The sequence below is a fragment of the Ursus maritimus genome, unplaced genomic scaffold (genome assembly GCF_017311325.1).
Source record: "Ursus maritimus isolate PB19 unplaced genomic scaffold, ASM1731132v1 scaffold_31, whole genome shotgun sequence".
Lineage (NCBI taxonomy): Eukaryota > Metazoa > Chordata > Mammalia > Carnivora > Ursidae > Ursus > Ursus maritimus.
In genome coordinates, this window is record NW_024425675.1 from 11,156,417 (window position 1) to 11,176,093 (window position 19,677).

The 19,677-nt window shown below is 36.3% G+C and overlaps 1 protein-coding gene across 1 annotated transcript in view; it reads left to right on the plus strand.

Annotated features, from left to right (window-relative positions):
* Positions 1-19,677, plus strand: part of ARHGAP21 (Rho GTPase activating protein 21) — a 141,793-nt gene that overhangs the window by 75,341 nt on the left and 46,775 nt on the right. The window contains 3 exon segments of the mRNA XM_040645324.1: positions 8,755-8,847; positions 10,368-10,446; positions 12,892-12,946. Coding sequence (XP_040501258.1) covers positions 8,755-8,847; positions 10,368-10,446; positions 12,892-12,946 — 227 coding nt within the window.

A 19,677-nucleotide genomic window follows, 5' to 3' on the forward strand; every position in this document is an offset into this window, starting at 1 on the left:
TTTGATTCATGTCTGACACCTAGTGGTATTTTTCTCCAACTACTATTAAGTGGCCCCATTTCCCTTCCACCGTTTGAGGGAGAGTCTACAGGTCAGTTGCAGTACAATAGCTTTGTTCCTAAAACAAATCTCCGACTGGGTTTTGGGCAGATTTGCCATTGACATTTTCCGGGACTGTAATTTGAGTAAGTCAGCAGTAAATATTTATTGATCGTCTACTGTGTGCCAGGCACAGTTCCGTGTGCTGGAGTTTTCCCCGTAGTGTATGTTCTCCTGCATGTGTGACCTCACTGAATTTGAATACGTAGGCAGAGCATTGCACTGGGAATGGTTAACTAGATGGGAAACTTAATTTAGGGTTCTGTTGTGATTTCACATGTGAAACCTTTCTAAATTTATTTCATAGCTTTTGGTGCTGTCATTTCTACGGCATGACATATTGCTTTTCATTAGTGTTGAGTAGACATTTAGGAAGATGAAAGTAGAAGGCAGGGTTGCGTTTGTTGTTAGTTTATACCTATCCACGCTGTGGAGAATACCACATACAGTGGAGAACTATGGGTGGGTTTTGTTATCTTTCCCTAAGAAAGAGTAAAGTTCCTATTTGTTGGTGCTGCCTACGAAGTATTTAAAGTATTTATGAGTGTCCCTGTGCTCTTTCTCTGTCTCTCTCAAATAAATAAGTAAATCTTTAAAAAAAGGTAGGGGGGTGTGCCTGGGCACAGTCAGCTAAGCATCAGACTCTTGGTTTCGGCTCAGGTCTGCTTTTAAGGTCGTGAGATCAAGTCCCACATCAGGCTCTAAACCCAGCACGGAGTCTGCTTGTGGTTTTCTCTCCCTCTTCCTCTGCCCCTCTCCCCCCCCCCACTCTCTCTCAAATAAATGGAGAAATCTTGAAGTATTTATGAATGAATTGACATGATATCTGGGGTTTGCTTTAAAACACCTTAGGGAAGAAAGTGAGTAGGAGTGAAACAAGATGGACAAAGTTTTTGTAATTATTTAAGTTTTGTTCATGGGGATTTATTCTGTCTTATCTACTTTTGTGTACACTGGACATTTTCCATAATAAAAAGTAAGCAAAAATAATTAGGTAGATGTGGGTTAAAAGAAAGTTTATCATGATTAAGTTAGAATATGGTCTGCTTTTTAATATTTAACAGATTTTTAAAATTTCATTTTTTTCCATCTGGTATTACTTGAAGATCAGGTTGAGTATAGACCATGCGTTTGCTTATAATAGATAGAATTTGACTGAGACCCAACAGACGACGTTCTACGATGTTCCAGAGGCTATTGGAATTTTGGGTTTGAAGCCCATAATTGTTGGAGCTGTAGATTAGAGGCTTGGGAGATATAATTTTAAAGTATTAGCCATCGTTCTGGAAATGAGAGCATCTTTAGTAGGAATTTGGGAATACCTAGATTTAATAAACTGGCATATATTTATTTTTTTTTAATTAGTGCTTCTGCCATAACCAAAGGAAATGGAGTACCCAATAATTTGCTATACCAGTCTTCTTAAATTGGGTGCTGCTTCATAATGATACATATGGATTTTTAGTTGTTAGACAATGTGTTTTGGTTAGGCTCTTAGGATAATTTTGTATGCCACCAGCAAACCAAACCCCCAAAATAAATAGTTATGAAATATTTCAGACAAACAAAATATAGGGGAAAATGTAGCTTCCAAATGCTTGCCACCTATCTTTGTCATGTTAACATTTTAGCATCTTTCCCCCCAATCCTACCCCCCCCCACCAAGACATAAATGATTATAAGATGGTTAAGGCCATTTTATACCACTCTTTCCCTATTCTCCTTTCCCAAAGGTAGTCACTAGCCTGAGTTTGGTGTTCATATCTCCCCATTTGTTTTCTGGCTTAAAAAATTCATAATTTCTAACTTTTGCACAATAAATTCTCCATGCCCTTTTTTTTCTTCCCCTGTGGCAATCTGTTACCCATCAAAAAGAAGTTGAGGTCATTTTTCATTATGTAGATTTAACTTTGATATCTATTTCAATCTACATTGTGGTTTCACTTATTTTTGGTCTGAAAACTAAACATCAACTTCAATAAGCTATTTAATTGATTTTCTTTAAATAATTAATGCTTGGAGCTTTAATGCTCCATTTTACGTGATATATCTCTTTAGTTTTCCACCTTTGTGGAGAGTATCCTTCTTCCAAAGCTAATACAATTTTCATATGAAGCACAGTTTAATTTTAGTGGCCGTCTCTTACGTAGATTTTTTTTTTACAACAAAGAAACAAAAGAATACTTTAAAAGATTAACTGTCTTTATAAAAGAGAAGATTGGTTCCATTTAAAAAAATTATTTAGTAACATCTTCAAGAACTCAGAAGAATTTAAAAAGCTTAATCTCAGTGACAGCCATTACTTTCTATTGCTTTGTTTTTGTTTAAAACATGGGATGGTATTTATTTGTATGGAGTATATATTTTTTCACTCTGTTAAGAAATATTTTCCTCTTGTCCCTAGAACTATAAGATATCTGACTTAGACCTATCTATTTCTCTGTGGAATATTCATTACAGGGTCCTCTTTATAAGTGGCATACTTCAAAATTATGCCACTTTTTTTTTTTTTAAAGATTCCATTTATTTTAGAGAGAGAGACAGAGCATGAGCACAAGTTGGAGGGAGGGGAGGGAGAGAGGGAGAAGCAGACTCCATGCCGAGAAGTGGGGCTGGATCCCGGAAGCCTGGGATTACTATCCAAGCCAAAGGCAGATGCTTAACTAACTGAGCCACCCAGGTGCCCCCAAATTGTCAATTCATCAAATAATCCATTTGCTCAAGTCTGTTTGCTTTTATTCTAAGTTTAAATTTTGAAATAATTTAACTGTTGCAAGTGATTTTGGCTTTAGCATTCTCTGAAGAAGAGGGTCATACAGATTTAAATAATCTTTCTTAACTGACAAAGCCCACAAGCCCTCTGGTGTTGACACCAGTTTCTTTGAAAACAGGGTCTGTAGTTCATGTCAGAGTTACTGGAAATTGTTTGGTACAGTTTCTTATTTTTGTCTCCCTTCCTTTCTTTAGAGTTCTTTAGTCTTTGGTTTATATTCCTCAATTTCCTCATAATGTGACAGTTATATTTGTAGAGATACTCCTTCAACCAGTATTTAATTAAGCATTTGCAGAGTGACAAGCACCCTGGCCGCATTTATCCCTGATCCGTGTGTAAACCTTCTAAAGGTTTATTATCAGACGACCACAGTAATAACGTTTATTAAATACCTACTTGTATTAGACATTATATAAGCATTTTGATGGATTATCTCCTTTAATCCTCACAACAACCTTGCCAGGTAGGAATATATTATCATCATCCTCGTTGTTCAGAGGAGTTAACTCTGGAACACAAGTAATCATTTGTCTAAAATCACTTGGAGGTAAGATTGCCAGATAAAATACAGGACGCCCAATTAAATTGCATTTCTGAGAGACAACTAATTTTTGCAACATTTGATAACCCTCCTTGGAAAATAAATGGCAGAGCTAGGATTTTAAAAACCATGTAATCTGTTTAAAAGGCCCGGGCTGTCAACTACTGTGTTATCCTGGATATAAGAGTAGAAGTCACATCTACCTGGGTATTCATCCAGGATTTGGATGGCAGCTACTACTTACTACACGTTATTTATTTGTTCATTTATTTTTTACTCATTATTTTTCTCCCAACTGATTATATTTACTATAATGTAAAAGTATGTGCTTTTTTTTTTTTTCTGATTTCAAAGTAATATTCAACTTCAGGTAAATTCATGTATGCTTTCTCTGTCTTCTGGGTTTAAGTCTTCACTAATTGTATGTTAAATAGCATAAAATGGAACATTTTCTGTACCTTTTAGCTGTTGTCATTTAGCCATTTAGATTATTATTCAGACTGTTGTCTTTTTACTTCCTTTTCTCAAATACAGAAAGGTTTATCTGTGTGTGCTAAAAAGACACATTTTCCTTTTCTTTTGACAAGGTCAAGGAAATGACACTTGAATAGGTGTTAACAGTTCTTTGAAGCACGTCCTATGTGTTCTCAAAAAAAAAAAAAGAAAAATTATAAAACACGGATGTAGAATTAAAAGAGGCTTTTTTACTAAGAATTGCCAGGGAAGCTATCTGGCCCTGCCAGATGATAATACTGGGAAGTAATGAATCGTTTCTCCTTGTGAATTACCACAATTCAGTATCAGACTTTTAGTTTTGCATATCCAGAAGTTACTGACTTAAAAAATTGAAGACACAAGAGATGGAATAACAGACATTTTAAAGTTGATATTTTTGATTTCCAGTTCCAGTAGAATATATTTAAAAAGAAGACACTTTTTATGGGGTGCCTGGGTGGCGCAGTTGTTAAGTGTCTGCCTTTGGCTCAGGACGTGATCCCAGAGTCCTGGGAGCGAGCCCCACATCAGGCTCCTCTGCTGGGAGCCTGCTTCTTCCTCTCCCACTCCCCCTGCTTGTGTTCCCTCTCTCGCTGGCTGTCTCTCTCTCTGTCAAATAAATAAATAAAATCTTTAAAAAAAAAACAAAAAAGAAGACACTTTACTGAAGTATAGCTAACAGAATATTATATTAGCTTCAACATAGTGTACGACATAGTGATTTGACATTTACATACATGACGAAATGCTTGCCATGATAAGTGTGGTCACCATCGTCACCACTCAAAGTTATTGCGATATTATTGACTGTATTCTCTATGCTGTATTTTTCATCCCCATGACTTACTTATTTTATAACTGGGAGTTTCTACCTCTTAATCCTCTTCACCTATTTCACCCAGCTCCCAACCTCCCTCCCCTCTGGCAACAACCAGTTTATCTCTGAATTTATGGTTTTTGTTTTTGTTTGTTTTGTTATTCAGATTGCCCATATAAATGGAACCATATGGCATTTGTCTTTCTCTGTCTGACTTATAAAGAGAAGATACTCTTTTTTTAAACTTTTTAATTTAAATTCAATTTAGTTCACATATAGTGTATTATTAGTTTCAGAGGTAAAATTTAGAGATTCGTCAGTTGCATATAACACCCAGTGCTCATTACTTCAAGTGCCCTCCTTAATGCCCATCACCCAGTTACCCCCTCCCCTCCCCAACAACCCTCAGTTTGTTTCCTATAGTTAAGAGTCTCTAATGGTTTGCCTTCCTCTCTGTTTTCATCTTATTTTATTTTTCCTTTCCTTCCCCTATGTTCATATGTTTTGTTTCTTAAATTCCACATATGTGTGAAATCATATGGTATTTGTCTTTCTCTGACTGACTTGTTTTTCCCTTAGCATAATACCCTCTAGTTCCATCCACATCATTGCAAATGGCAAGATTTCACTCTTTTTGATGATTGAGTAATATTCCATTGTATATATACATTATATCTTCTTTATCCATTCATATGTCAGTGTACATCTAAGCTCTTTCCATATTTTAGCTATTGTGGACCTGGCAAGTCAGATTTTAGAGAAAGTTCAGAAAGGAAAGTGACAACAAGAATCAAAAGGATAATTCTCAGCAGATGTGATAGTTCTTGCTGTAAGATTGGCCCCTGTTTTATCTGTTCCACCTTCATATGTTTTCAGGCATAGTGTATTGAAGGATTTGTCAATGGCAGAGTTTCTCTGATTTTATAATGGCAATCACTGCAAAATTAATATTTCTTTTATAGAAATTAAAACAAAATTATTTTGGACTGTGTCTATTCTGTTTAAGTGAAATTTTCAGTCAGAATTTACTGCATTGCCACCAGCCAACTTTTAACTTTTTTATAGAATTCATTAATGTCATTTACATTTTATATTTTTAAATATAAGTACCATATAATCACCTTTCAGACATAGTAGACTAGAAGACATTAATGAGGAAAGTGGTTCTTCTCTTTTATTATATAAATCTTTTATTATATAAATCCGTGAAAGCAATGACTTGATTCAACAAAACTTATTAAACCTTCAGATCTCTAGCTAAGAAAAAATGATTTTCTTTAAATGCCATCTCTTGTAAATGTTGAGTTGGAGAGACCTAGCCTGATTACCAAAAGTAATTGCATTTTAAGTGACTGATACTGAAAAGAAACTTTTTTTCTATTCAAAGTTAATTATAAGTGACCGTCTGCTTGTATTCAGTAAAGCTTGACAAATGAATAAGTAGTTAAATTATTTTAGAAGTAACTGGGAGCCCAATGTTTGGATTCAGACCTGGGTTCAAATTCCTACTCCACCACTTCATAAGTTAGTCTGTTTCCTCCTGCTTACAATGGCAATCTTAGGATCCTAATGCCCATCTTGAAGGCTTGTGAGAATTAAACTAAATAACAAATTCATTGAATATTTATTAAATGCCTATTCTGTGCTAGGCATCATTCTAGGTGCTATGGATATCAGAGAACATGACAAAAATCCCTGCTCTTCATTTTAGTACGAGGACATAATTTTAAGTAGTGAGTGATAAGTTCTATGAAGAAAAATAAAGCCTGGCACATACAAGAAGTTTCTCCCAGCTTTTCATTATAATTTTCAAAGTACAGCAAAAACCTTGTCCATCTTGATTCAACAATTAACACGTTGCTCTGTTTGCTTAATCTATCTGCCCACATGTTGTGTTCAGGGGTGTGGATATCTTGGTTTATTTTCTTCCCCTCAAACCACTTGAAAATTAAGTTGCAGATATAATTATAATTACAGAAATATAATAATATAATACAGTAATATAATCATAACAATTAGTCCCTAACTACTTTAACAAACATCTCTTAAGAATTAGGACATTCTTCTTTATAGTAGGGATTTAATTAATATCAGTTCTCTTTTTCCTCCGAATCCTCATGGAGAAAGCAGTCCTGACTGTCTGTCATAGCAAATCTGAAATGACAAAGGGATTGATAATATTTTCATGTCATCCGAACACAGATGGCTGCATAGTTCTTCAGGAAGATATCTGATACATATTTATAGTTTCTTAAATTGGGTAATAGATACTTTGCAAGTGTGTTTTTATTACCTTATAAGTTTTTAATTCTTAAAGATATAAAATATGGCACTCGTTTCCATTTAAGCACTATGAAGAGTGCTTTTGCTGAGGAATTGTAACTGGAGTAACCAATTACATGCTATGCCGAGTACTTTCACATGTTATCTCATTTAGTCTTCATGGAAACTCTTCAAGAATATACAAATAGAGAATAATTATCTCTTACTATTATAGAAGAAAAAATTATAGTTAAGTAAAAGTGTCTACTTAATTGCAACTGGACTGTCAACTGACAAAGGAAGGATTTGGATCCATATTTACTGGCTTCTAAAAACAGGCGTAATCTGGGGCGCCTGGGTGGCTCAGTCAGTTAAGTGTCTGACTTTTGATCTCAGCTCAGGTCTTGATTTCGGGGTCATGAGTTCAAGCCCTGTGTTGGGCCCCACGCTGGGTGTGGAGCCTAGTTAAAAAAACAAAAACAAAAACACAACAAAAACTTAAAAACAAGCAATTCCCACTATACCCTGTTGCGTTATAAGTGATTGAGTCAGCCAATCACTACTTCAGAGGACTTCTTTCAGAGTAAATAGCTAAGTACGTAAAAGGAGCTCCTGATGTATATTCCTTTTTTAAGAAATTTCTTTTGAGCCACCTTTGCGGTACACCATGTTTCTGCCCAGCATTGCATTTTAATGAGCATTATTATATTACTCCCTGCATATATCTGCTCTATTTTCTCAGCCGTGTTCTTTAAGAGTCAGGGCTGTGTCTCCTACCTCAGTGCTTCCCAAACGTGAGTGCACATCACGGGCACTTCAGTCTCCCAATGGGGTTCCCCCATTAGCATTTCTAAAACATTCCTTGGTTATATCAATGCTGCTGGTCTGGGGGCCACACTTTGAGAACCACTGTCTGCCTCTTTGCTCTTCCCCCCACCACAGTCCTCATCTTGCTGCTTACCACTTAGCTTAAATGTCCTCTCCTCTGGGAATCCTTCCTTGACTTCTGTTTTATTGAAACTGTTAGTTGTTCTCAAATGTCAGTGTGTGTAATAATCACCTGGGAGACTTGTTGACAAAGCAGATTACTGATTGAACTCAAGAACATGGATTTTTAGCAAGCGCGTTCGGTGTTAATGCAGATGATCCATGGATAGCAATTTGTGAAATATTGGCTTACAGAGTTGATTATGCGCTCGTCATTGCCATGACTGTATGTCGTATTTGGCTATGATTGTTTTTTTATACCTTAGTGCCATTTTTTGTTTGTATGTCTCTCTCCTACTGGAATCCCTGAAGGGAAAGGACTGTGTCTTAGTCATAACTATAACTTAGTGCTTAGCACAATGCAGTGTTAAAGAGCAATAGAGTGAGTACTGCCTGTGTAATTTAGTTATGTGACCTTGGAGGATTTAATCTCTCCTAGGCTCAGTTTCCCCTTTTATGCAATAGTGGTAGTAACACTTACATGCTATGGAAATTAGCTCTCAGGGTATGTGTAGTCTTTAGTATAGTAATTTACATACAGAATGTACCCACTAAATGGACACCATTACTATTGTGGTGGTGGCTGTGTTATAGAAGAAACAAAATAATGTTTGAATTAATGAAAACTCCTAAATTATGATTTTACCGTCCAGTTTCAGGATTTGTGTTTAGCACTTCGTGAAAAATCTTTGCTTAATTGTCTAAAATATCATTTTATATTTTGGTATTTAATGAAACACTGCGAAGTAAAATCATGCCTTGGGCTTTTTCTCTCCATAGGAAAACAAAGAAATCGCTTGGAACCAATGGATACCATATTTGTTAAGCAGGTTAAAGAAGGAGGCCCTGCTTTTGAAGCTGGATTATGCACAGGTGCTGATATTTTTCTTTAAACAATACCTTTAAATTTCCTTTTTACTTCATTTCTTCCTTCTTCCATAATTCGTTTTCCATATTTTTCCTTCTCTCCTTCTGTATGTTTTTTTTCCTGTGTCTTCACATCAATTATTACTATTTTTGAGACGTAGTCAGCTGTATGTTTCTTGATACCCAAATGGATGGGTTTGGACAGAAATAGCGTAATATAAATTATAAATTAGGAGCACTTCTGGTTACCACTTAGATAATGGACTCTTGGAGGCCCTTTTCAAAACACCTATTTTACATACATTTAATTTCGACAAGGATTACAAACTAACAAAATGACGAAGATATTTATTGACATCATTGAAATAATCTTGGATCTCCAAGTTCTCAAAGTGCCTCATCTGCCAGAGGTGAATTAATTAATTTGCACTATGAAGAGTATCTTAAGTCTGCAATGCAAGGCAAGCCCTGCTTCATCCGTAGGTATCCCTGCATGTGGTCTGGTAGCTATTCTAAAATATTTTGTGATATGTGATTTTAATAAAACCTAAGTAGAGACTTAGTTTAGTTTAATGCACAGACTAAAATAGTTACTCTTTTGTTTTTGAACATAAAATAATTTAAAATGGGAATTAGTGAAAAAACCATGTTTTACTGCCTTTTAAATAAAATATCTATAAATATAAGCAGCGGATGTTGTTGCTAAGATTTACTAGGATGCGCTATTTATTATCTCTTTTTTCGTGGTTAATGTAAACCTAATTCCAATCTCATTAACATATATATAATATGTATATCAGTGTCCATATAGGATTCCATTACCTAGCATGTATCACTTAATTGTATTCTAAGCCTCGCAAGGGCAGGAAGATGTGGAGATGCTGTGATAAGCACACAGAAAATACTTCGTATTTTTCTGTTTTCCATTTTTCCCTATCTTTTCTCTCTCAGTCTTTTCCTTTCTTCTCCTCTGAGTTCTTATTAGTAATCCAAATGTGCTTTTCTTTATTAAAATGAAGAATAAGTTAATATACATAAAGTCAAAACCATGTGCATACCCATACTTCAATTTTGTAATAGAGCACTAATCAATAAACTAAATAAGTTAGGAAATCAGCCAGACTAAAGGTAGGAGACACCAAGGTAGTAAAAACAATCAACTGTTTAAGCCTGTTGAATGATGCTTTTCTATCAGAAATGACAGGGCAAACAGAGGAATAACTAGGAGTTCTGCAACTAAGAAAACAAATGATAGGGGCATGAATAGTATAGCCATGGTCACTTGGTAACTATACCTTTTGGAGTTTCTAAATTCATCATTGATCAGGGCTCTTAAGGCATAGCTATATTTCATCAGAAGCTGTATATATTAAAATTTAGATTCATGTTTGTGATGAAAGATAGTTTAAAAAACAGTGAGTGAGAATATATAAAAAATAAGTACATTACTCAAGAAATATTTCAAAAGTAGTCACAAATGACCTTTTAAGGAATTCCTCATGTGTTTTTTTTACTCCTCTTTGAAGGTGATCGAATCATAAAAGTCAATGGAGAAAGTGTTATTGGAAAGACGTATTCCCAAGTAATTGCTTTAATTCAGAACAGGTAAGATTCTCAAAATATGACTACTTTTGGCCAAAGATGGGTATCTGTAAATCAGTGGAGCAGGTAGATTCGATGTAGCATTGTCCATATCCTGTAATGGAATGGGGAGCTATGGGACTCTGCTTCAAGTGGATAATACATGTGAGAATTGCCAAGGATGAACTACCTGATTGCAGCCTACTTGGTGTTTTGCTTCAGCAAATCTATCAAATTCGTGGTTAAAGTCCTGTAGAATCTAAAAGCAACACATTTTAGATCTACTGTAAGTTCCTCACTTTTGTTTGAAATGACAATTAAATTTAAAATGTGTTTATAATAAAAATATAAATAAATGCATATATAATTTATTTTAAAACCTCTTACTCAGATATCTTTACATACCTTATTGAATAATACTCTTGGCTCAAATTCATTCGTTTTACCAAAGACAGCAAGAAATTCTCTTTAAATTCATCTGTCTGCCTATGTTCTACAGAGTGATAGAATTTTGAGTTCTAAAGGCAAATAAATATGTACAGAGTAACTGTGAGACCTCAGAGATAACTTAGTCCTACTCTCTTTCTACCACATACCTAGAAAATTTTTCTTAATTATAAATAAAGAGATTGAAAGCTGGAGTGGTTACCATATTGAACTCCTGTCAAGAGTAGGCCATGACTGGGGTCCCATTGTCTGGATCATCCCTTTGTAATTAAATTGAAGTCCATTATTTTCTGAAGACTTCTGTCAAGTTCCTCTATGTCTAAAGCAGTTCATGTTATAATCTAAGTTATTTACACTAATGCTGTTATGCATTGTCATTTTTACAATGAGATGATGTGTTGAGATTTATTGCTCTTCAAGTATTCTTCTTACTGTTTTAATATATAATGAAGTTCTTAGAGAAAGCAAATCTTAAATCTTGCCTCTAATGTTGGATTCTAGGTGTTCCTGACAGTGATCCCTATTTGATCTTAAGTATTGGAGAAAACAGGGGACTTGGTGAAGAATTTAAAGCTACTCCAGAGGCAGTGGGGAGATCACTCACATTTTTATTCCCTTTAAATAATTTAGATCATTGTAAATACACCGATATGTTTTATCAACCTGTAATTTAAGGATTTTTTTTTTAGTGTATTTGTTAACATCTCTTCTTGAAAAATAACGTTTTTCCAAGTAACCGTAACTTAATTTTATTTTCCTCAAAATCCACATTAATTTTTTTGTTACTGGTGCAGTTTATCTCTTGGAGTAATAATACTTTGGAATGACAGCCTTGATTTTTCAGCCGATAAAGCAATTTGAAAAATACTGTTTTTTCATCATCTTATTTTCTTTTAAAAAATTGTGTTCCTTTTATCTGCAGTTGGTAGCAAATGGATAATGCAGCACAAAGCCATTGAGATTCTGCAGTGTATTAATGTAAAAATGTATCCTTGCAGAAGAATTTATCTAAACATCAGTATGTATTTTCTACCAACTCTAAATATTGAAATACAAGTACCTACATATTTTATTAATAAAATTTATTTGAACCTGTGGTTCTTACGGTTTACTATTCTGAGCATTTATGAACCTGATAATAGGGTTCAAATCTAACAAAAAGTGACACCAGTAAAATTACTAGGTTTTGTTTTCTTTTTCGTTGTTTGATCGTTTCTTAATCTCTTGATTGTACTGGGGGAAGAAAAAATCGGATATTGGTAGGTTAGATACTGAAGCACTTGATGGGGATAGTCCACTATCCTTGCCTTTTCTAAATGTAATTCCACACCACAAGATTCAGTGTAATTTACCCCTTCGTACTTTTTCAAACCTAGAGAAGAGAAACTTCTCTATCATTTTTAACAGACATTCATAGTACCAAAATCAAGTGAGACTTTGAGCTGTTTCTGTAAAGGCTCTAAAATTAAGTCAGAGGAGAAAGCAAATAGTTGAGATGCTATGGTTAGTTGTGGTGGTGAACTCCAGTTTCCTTCACTTCTGAGGCCAAGAGGGAATTTTTCAAAATTTAGATGTTTAATATTACTTAAAATGATAAATTTGAGGGTTCTTTGGTTATTTTCATGTGACTGTATTTTTAACTTGGTAAATAGTGAAAATATGTGGTAAAAATTGATAATTTTTTCTGTGACTTGAATTAAAATAATAAATAAATATATACTGAAGAGTTTCGTTCCAGGAGTATAATATAAATAATACACTTCATGTTCCTAAATTAGAAACACATTATAAAGTAGACTTGCCTACTTATCAGTAGCTCAAACATATGTCAGGATGCCTTCTTTCATTCATAATTAGCTTTATATATAAAAGTGACTATGATTTAGGCTTGAAAAGTAAAGATTAAAAAAAATTAAACTCATAAGCAAATTTAAAAAATACTTCTGAGCTAACTATCTTTCTTTTATGTCTTTTTGATGTACTTTTCACCTCCCCTAAAATAATTATTATATTCAATTTCAGTGATACAACATTGGAACTTAGTGTTATGCCAAAAGATGAAGACATTCTCCAAGTGGTAAGTTTTATTTACTCAAATATGCATTGTTCTATAGTCTCAAATGTTAATAAAAATCCTTTAAAGATGGAGGTGGAGTGACTATAAGATTCTTGGGGGGGAAAAGCCCCTTCTGGTTCATTGAGCAGAGTCTGGGATTCTCGACATTTTACCAAAAGACAAATAAAAAAACAAAAAAACTATCGTCACTTTTTACAGTTAAGTGACATAAGAATGTTTTATGGATTTGACAGTGAACTTCTGTTGTTGCCATTTGGAATGAGATTCCTAAAGAGTTTGCCCCGATGTTGCATCTTAGGTAGTCCTTTGACCTGAAGCCAAAGCTCAGGGTACAAGTGTATATTCCCAGGAATTAGAATCTCTTTTTTTCTTATGAGAACAGAAATTATGTGAAAGCCATTTCTTAATGTTTCAATATATATGACTGTTTGTAAATTAACCCACCAACCAGTTTTGGAACAGTGTCAATTCATTCTGTTAGAAGTAAGGTTCACAATGAATGGAGTCTATACCTTACGGGAGAAATATGTCAGGGTCTTCAAGAGGAAATAAAACTATATTGAAGACTTTAGCATTTAGCCTAAATTTTCCCCTCATTTTTAGAAAGAAAATGAATAGAATCCTTAACTCCTTTGTTGAGCTTAAATATTACTGAAAGTAAAAAAGAAGGTAATATATATGAATTTCATTCAAGAAAATAATACTTTTCCTGGTAATTTACTTTGCAGTTGTGTAGAATAAAACAGCATGATCAAAACCTTTCAAGGAACACACAAAAGCTGACCACTTCATCTAAGAAATGACAGTGGCCACTGAAAGTTGTGTTTTTAAAATTCTTTTTAGCAAATAATTGTTTTGTTTTGGTTTTGTTTTTGTTTTAATTCGAGTACAACGGGGAACTCATGGAATCTTTGTGGTGGGAATGGAAGTGGTAGTCATGTTTTTCATTTGTAAGGCATTAATTTGAATTTAGTTCAACGTAAGTCCTAAGTAATCTGTAAACCTTTTTTCACAGAAATACCACTAAAGCCGATCCTAATGATTCAGTGTATTCATGTAAAATATGATGAACTGAAATCCATATAGATCCACCTTGTGTTTTCAAAGCAGGTGGATTTTATTTAGGAATGGCTTTCTCGTGCTAACAGATTACCCTTCTTAAGTACACAGTTCTTTTGGCATTGGGGCGTCTCAACAAGGAAGGTGCAACTCTCCGGGGTCGTTTTCCTAGGCGCAGAAAGCTAGCTATAGGGTACCTGCCCTGATAATTCAGCAGAGTGAGAGAGTGGCAGATACAATCACTAAAGGCAATGGGAGTCCCCAGATTAGAAATAAATGAGGGCGTTCACTCTTGCGTTCCTCGTAACACAAAGGACTGGGAGATGAGGCACAGATGTAGGGGAGGCTTTACCTTGAATCCTCCTTGACAATCCGATGACCCAAAGGCAGAATGCACTTCCAAAACAGAACTGTTCACTCATCCAGGAGACTCTTTCCTTGCCAAGGTGAAGGCGCCGGTGGGAGGCTGTTGAGAACAGCGCTCACTTCACAGCATGCCTGGCATTGTCCTGAACTCCTAGGGCAGGAATGGAGCACAGAATGGCCATCACGGCCCGCTGTGTGGTTCATGAAGAGCAGGAGCACTGGAAGGAATCGTCTAGTTTCACGAGCAGTGGAAAAGAAGGTTAATTCGTCTGTCGTGTTGTGTTTTAGTTAAGATATGTACATGTAAAACAAAGGCAAAATACAAAGTGTTGCAAACGCAGGAAAAAATTGGCTCACTCGGGTGGCATGAGGACACAGATCTTCAGAGTTCATTAGTAAAGGGTTCTAGTAAAATCGTAATAAAATTTGTTTTTCAAACATGTTATTTGAATTATTTTAATCTTAAGAGGTGACAAGCATATGCCTTTCATGATAAAAGAAAACCTCACTTTTTTTTTTTTAAAGATTTTATTTATTTATTTGACAGAGAGAGAGAGACAGCCAGCGAGAGAGGGAACACAAGCAGGGGGAGTGGGAGAGGAAGAAGCAGGCTCATAGCAGAGGAGCCTGATGTGGGGCTCGATCCCGTAACGCCGGGAACACGCCCTGAGCCGAAGGCAGATGCTTAACGACTGCGCCACCCAGGCGCCCCGAGAAAACCTCACTTTTAAACCCAGCCTGCATTCATATTTGAGCACACTACAATTCATGAGACAATCAAAGAAGTGCATATAATTAATGCCTACTATATGCATTTTTCCTAAAGGATTTTAGGACTTGGCAACTTCTTTTCTGCATCAGTGTTTTTAGCTGGGACATCTGTGAGTGTCATTTTTTAAAGCTCTATAAAACATAAAGAGAATCTGGGATTTCTTTTTTTTTTTTAATGATTTTTTATTATATTATGTTAGTCACCATACAGTACATCCCCGGTTTCCGATGTAAAGTTCGATGATTCATTAGTTGCGTATAACACCCAGTGCACCATGCAATACGTGCCCTCCTTACTACCCATCTGGGATTTCAAAAACCACATGCAGAAATTCTTCCCTCTCACAGATGCTAGGGTTAAAATGTTCTGTAAGGGCCTTAACTATTTGCGTTGATCTGTTACCCACAGTATATGCTCTTTAAAGACATATACTGTGAGGTTGAATATTCATTGTAAAGAAAAAGTAAACATGAACATTTTTACAACCATTGTAAAAATTATTTACCCGAGTGGAGGCTTCTTGTAGTTTGTACGTGTTAGCCCGGGCAATGGCGGGACCGTGTGTCCATGGAGTTTTCTTTTCCCGAAGTGATGTATGCACCAAACTGTTCCAGAGGTGCTCTGCTCGTCTTTGAGAGGTGGCATGGAGAATTTAATTTGGTTTAAAGTTTGACTCATGTATGGATAAGTATATAATAATAAATTTGTAATTACAGATGATAATGATATAATATTGAAAAACATGAGGTAAAATTAAGACTAATTTGGGGCGCCTGGGTGGCGCAGTCGTTAAAGCATCTGTTTTCGGCTCAGGGCGTAATCCCTGCGTTCTGGGATCAAGCCCCACATTGGGCTCCTCCGCTAGGAGCCTGCTTCTTCCTCTCCCACTCCCCCTGCTTGTGTTCCCTCTCTCGCTGGCTGACTCTCTGTCACATAAATAAATAAAATCTTTAAAAAAAAAAATTAAGACTAATTCATGGTGGTACCAAACTAGTGCTGGTAATAGAGCTGCTGTACTTGGCAGCCTCATTTGCGAAACCAAAGTATATTTTCTAGATTAACGATACGAGTAGTGTTACACTCCTTTTTAGTCCTTTTTTTCACAGTATTTTATAACAGTATTTTAGACTCTGATATCTTAGACAGTTTCATGTTTTTAAGGTATTATTACAAAATGAAAAATACTTTCTGTTCCATTTTCAAAGAAACAAAATGGTTTCATCACCCTTTCAAATGTTGGCTGTGCATGAATGAAATAGCCACCACCTTGGGGCGCCTGGGTGGCTCAGTGGGTTAAGCGTCTGCCTTCAACTCAGGTCATGATCTCAGGATCCTGGGATGGAGGCCCATGTCAGGCTCCCTGCTCCGCAAGGAGTCTGCTTCTCCCTCTGCACCTCCCCCCGCCCCCCCATGCTTTCTCTCTCACTCTCTCTCTCTCTGAAAGAAATAAATAAAATCTTATAGCCACCACCCATCAAGTCACCTCTAAACAGTGATGCTGACTAAAGAAAACCCTTCCTCGAATGGGTTCACGATAGAACTAGACCCGGCCCTTCTTTGCAGTGGATGCATCATGGTATTTTGTTAAGCAGCTGGCTCTGCCTACTCAAAGTTGAATTTTCGGTTGATCAGTTCTGATAGCTATCAAGATTGTTGGGTGTGTCTAGTGTTTGGCCAGGACACTCCGAGCCTACTTTGCGCTGTTTTATGTCAAACACAGCAAGGCTAAACAGCTTTTCTAGGATGACAGGGAAAAAAGCAACGGCACCAGGACTTGGCCCGAGGCGGGTCTGAGACTAAAGCGTGTACTTTCAACTAGACCACAGTCCTTTACTGCCATCGGGTGCAGATGAGGAGATAAGTGGCTTAGCACAGTCACCCTGTTAGTTAGTATCAGAGCTGTTGTTCTAACTCATCTCTGGACTGCGTCCAGTGCTCAGCCACTCCGTGAATATATTATTTAAATTAGAAAATGTAATTTAATCAAAGTTTTTCCTTAGATTTATTAGAATTACTTTCAAAACAATTATTTAATATGTTCCATAATCAGTACACTATTGTATTTAAAATTAGGTACCCATTTGTCATGTGTGCTTGAAGGTGGTCCTGCCTAGAGTAGGGAAGCAAGAGTAGAAGTTCTGGAGGGTTCTTTCATATTTTGCAAAGTTTGCATGTACTTTGTTCTTTTCTAGAAAAGTTACAAATAACTTAGAAAGTGATGAAGTACGCACACCATCTCCTTTTCCCACACCCCACTGTGGCACGTTTGGCATGTATTTTATTATACGGACAGACATGTAATTATTTTTTATTTTATCATAAGTGATGGTATTAAATTAATAGGTCAGCCTGTTAAAGGTGACTTGGTAGGGAGGAATTTCAACTTTACCAACTTAGTTATTCTGCAGGTTTTTTGGTGGGGTTTTTGGTTTGTTTTTACCATTTATTAAACAGTAATTATGCAATAATAATAGTATTATAATAGTAATAGGTATGGTAATAGTGATTTTGATGCAACTCTACTAAAACTGAACTGGAAGATTATTTTAGGATTAAGTTACTGTTAGATACTATACATACAGTCAAGATCCAGACTGTTAATATTAAATTATATTTAATATGCTCTTTACAATTTTAATTGCAAATGCAGAATTCTTTTTTTGTTTTTGAGAGAGAAAGAGAGAAGGTGTGTGAGTGGGGCAGGGGGCAGAGGGAGAGAGAGACTCCTAAGCAGGCTCCACACCCAGGAGACCCCCACCCGGGACTCTTACCTCATGACTCTGAGATGATGACCTGAGCCGAAATCAAGAGTCAGACTTATTTTTTTTTTAAGATTTTATTTATTTTTAGAGAGAGAAAGCGAGCAAGAGCGGAGCGGGGAGAGACAGGGGGAGAGAGAGATTCTCAAGCAGACTCTGTGCTGAGCACAGAGCCCAACTCGGGGGTCGATCTCAGGACCCCATCCGAAACCAAGAGTCAGTCGCCAAACCAACTGTGCCACCCAGGCGCCCTGAGAATGAGGAACTTTTAAATAAATAGATAGATAAACAAGGTTTTTTAGTGTTCATGAGCTGTGAGAATTTGTAAGGAAATTGAATGCTCTTGAATGAATTCATGTTTTATTCATCTCAATTATATCTGCTTACGTTAGACAGTAGTACTCCTGTCTGCATAGGATATTCTCTTTAGTTAGTCTGCTGTTAATGCATGGTCCCTGTGTATGTATGTGAAGACCCACTTGGCATACCTTTACTCGGAAGTGGGGACCCATGAATATAGGCTGTTTAGTATTTAGAGCTGTTACATAGGAATCTTAGAGATGTTTGAAATATGTCAGATATTTTTTCAAGTTTTCTTGGTTCCTGTCGTCTACTTTTATTATCCCCAAATTTGAATAAAGGAGGTATTTCTAAATTATGAGTTCTAAGACAGTACTTCCCAGCAGAAATTTCTAGTTGTATTAAAACCCCTTCGAAAAAAAAGGGTTTTATGGCCAAATAAGCTTGTCATTTCCCTTTGAATTTTGCAACATGCATTAATGTAGTAGAGGCTTTGAAAAGGCAAGAAGCCTGCCAGTCGGTCCTTCACTACATCGTTGAGCATAGAGAATGCTCTCCTCCTCCTCCCTTTCCGGCGATGCTTATTAAAATGGCACAAACACACTGTGGGAAATACTGAACCGGAGTGTTCACTCATCCAGACACAGTCTTCCTGCCGTGGAAAAGTCTTGGTGTGAACATAATCAGCATCAAAAAGATAGTCTTGTTATGTCAGTGGCGTAGAACCCAACGTGTGTATTTTGACTGACTGTATCCAAGCCTGAAATATTATGGTGTGCATGTTTTCCTTTATCTACTCATTCAGCTTTCCCACCGCATCCTGGCTTATGTTCTCTAGTATTCAGTATAAGTTTTAAAGAATTCTTCTGGAAGTTATATTTTTATGTCCATTCAGTCATCATTTCCATAAGCTAGTAACACAGGAAAAAAGGTACTGTGGTGAAAGATCTTAATTTCTGAGCGAAACATATTTAATCAAACGGTCATCCTTTCTCCCCAAATCATAGTGTAAAGACGGTTTCCGTCAGCTCACAGCTTGTGGCCGTGTCTGAGTTACAGGGGAAGGAGGAGGTTGTACTATTTTAAATGCATAAGAGAGCATCCGTTTCGTCATCTGGAAGCAGAGATGGGAGACGCTCGGGGGAAATGAGAGACATCAATGTTGCTCTTGCGGAAGGGAGGCTCTGGGGCCCGTCATCAGACAGCAGCGCAGAGTGAAGAAAATAGCCCTTAGGAAAGCCTGTCACCAGATGTATTTTGCTTTCAGAAATGGTAGACAGCCCAAATAAGAACCAGATAAGAGCCCGAGAAAAAGATGCTCAGAAAGATACTGAAGTTATTCTTTATGCCTCACTGCCCTTTACTTCTCTTGGTACCTTCCAGAGAAATCAGTATAGATGTATTTTTAGCTTGCTGTTTCCAGCATCAATATGACAACATGATTCTGTCTTTGTATCAGTAAGCAGCTTCTACTA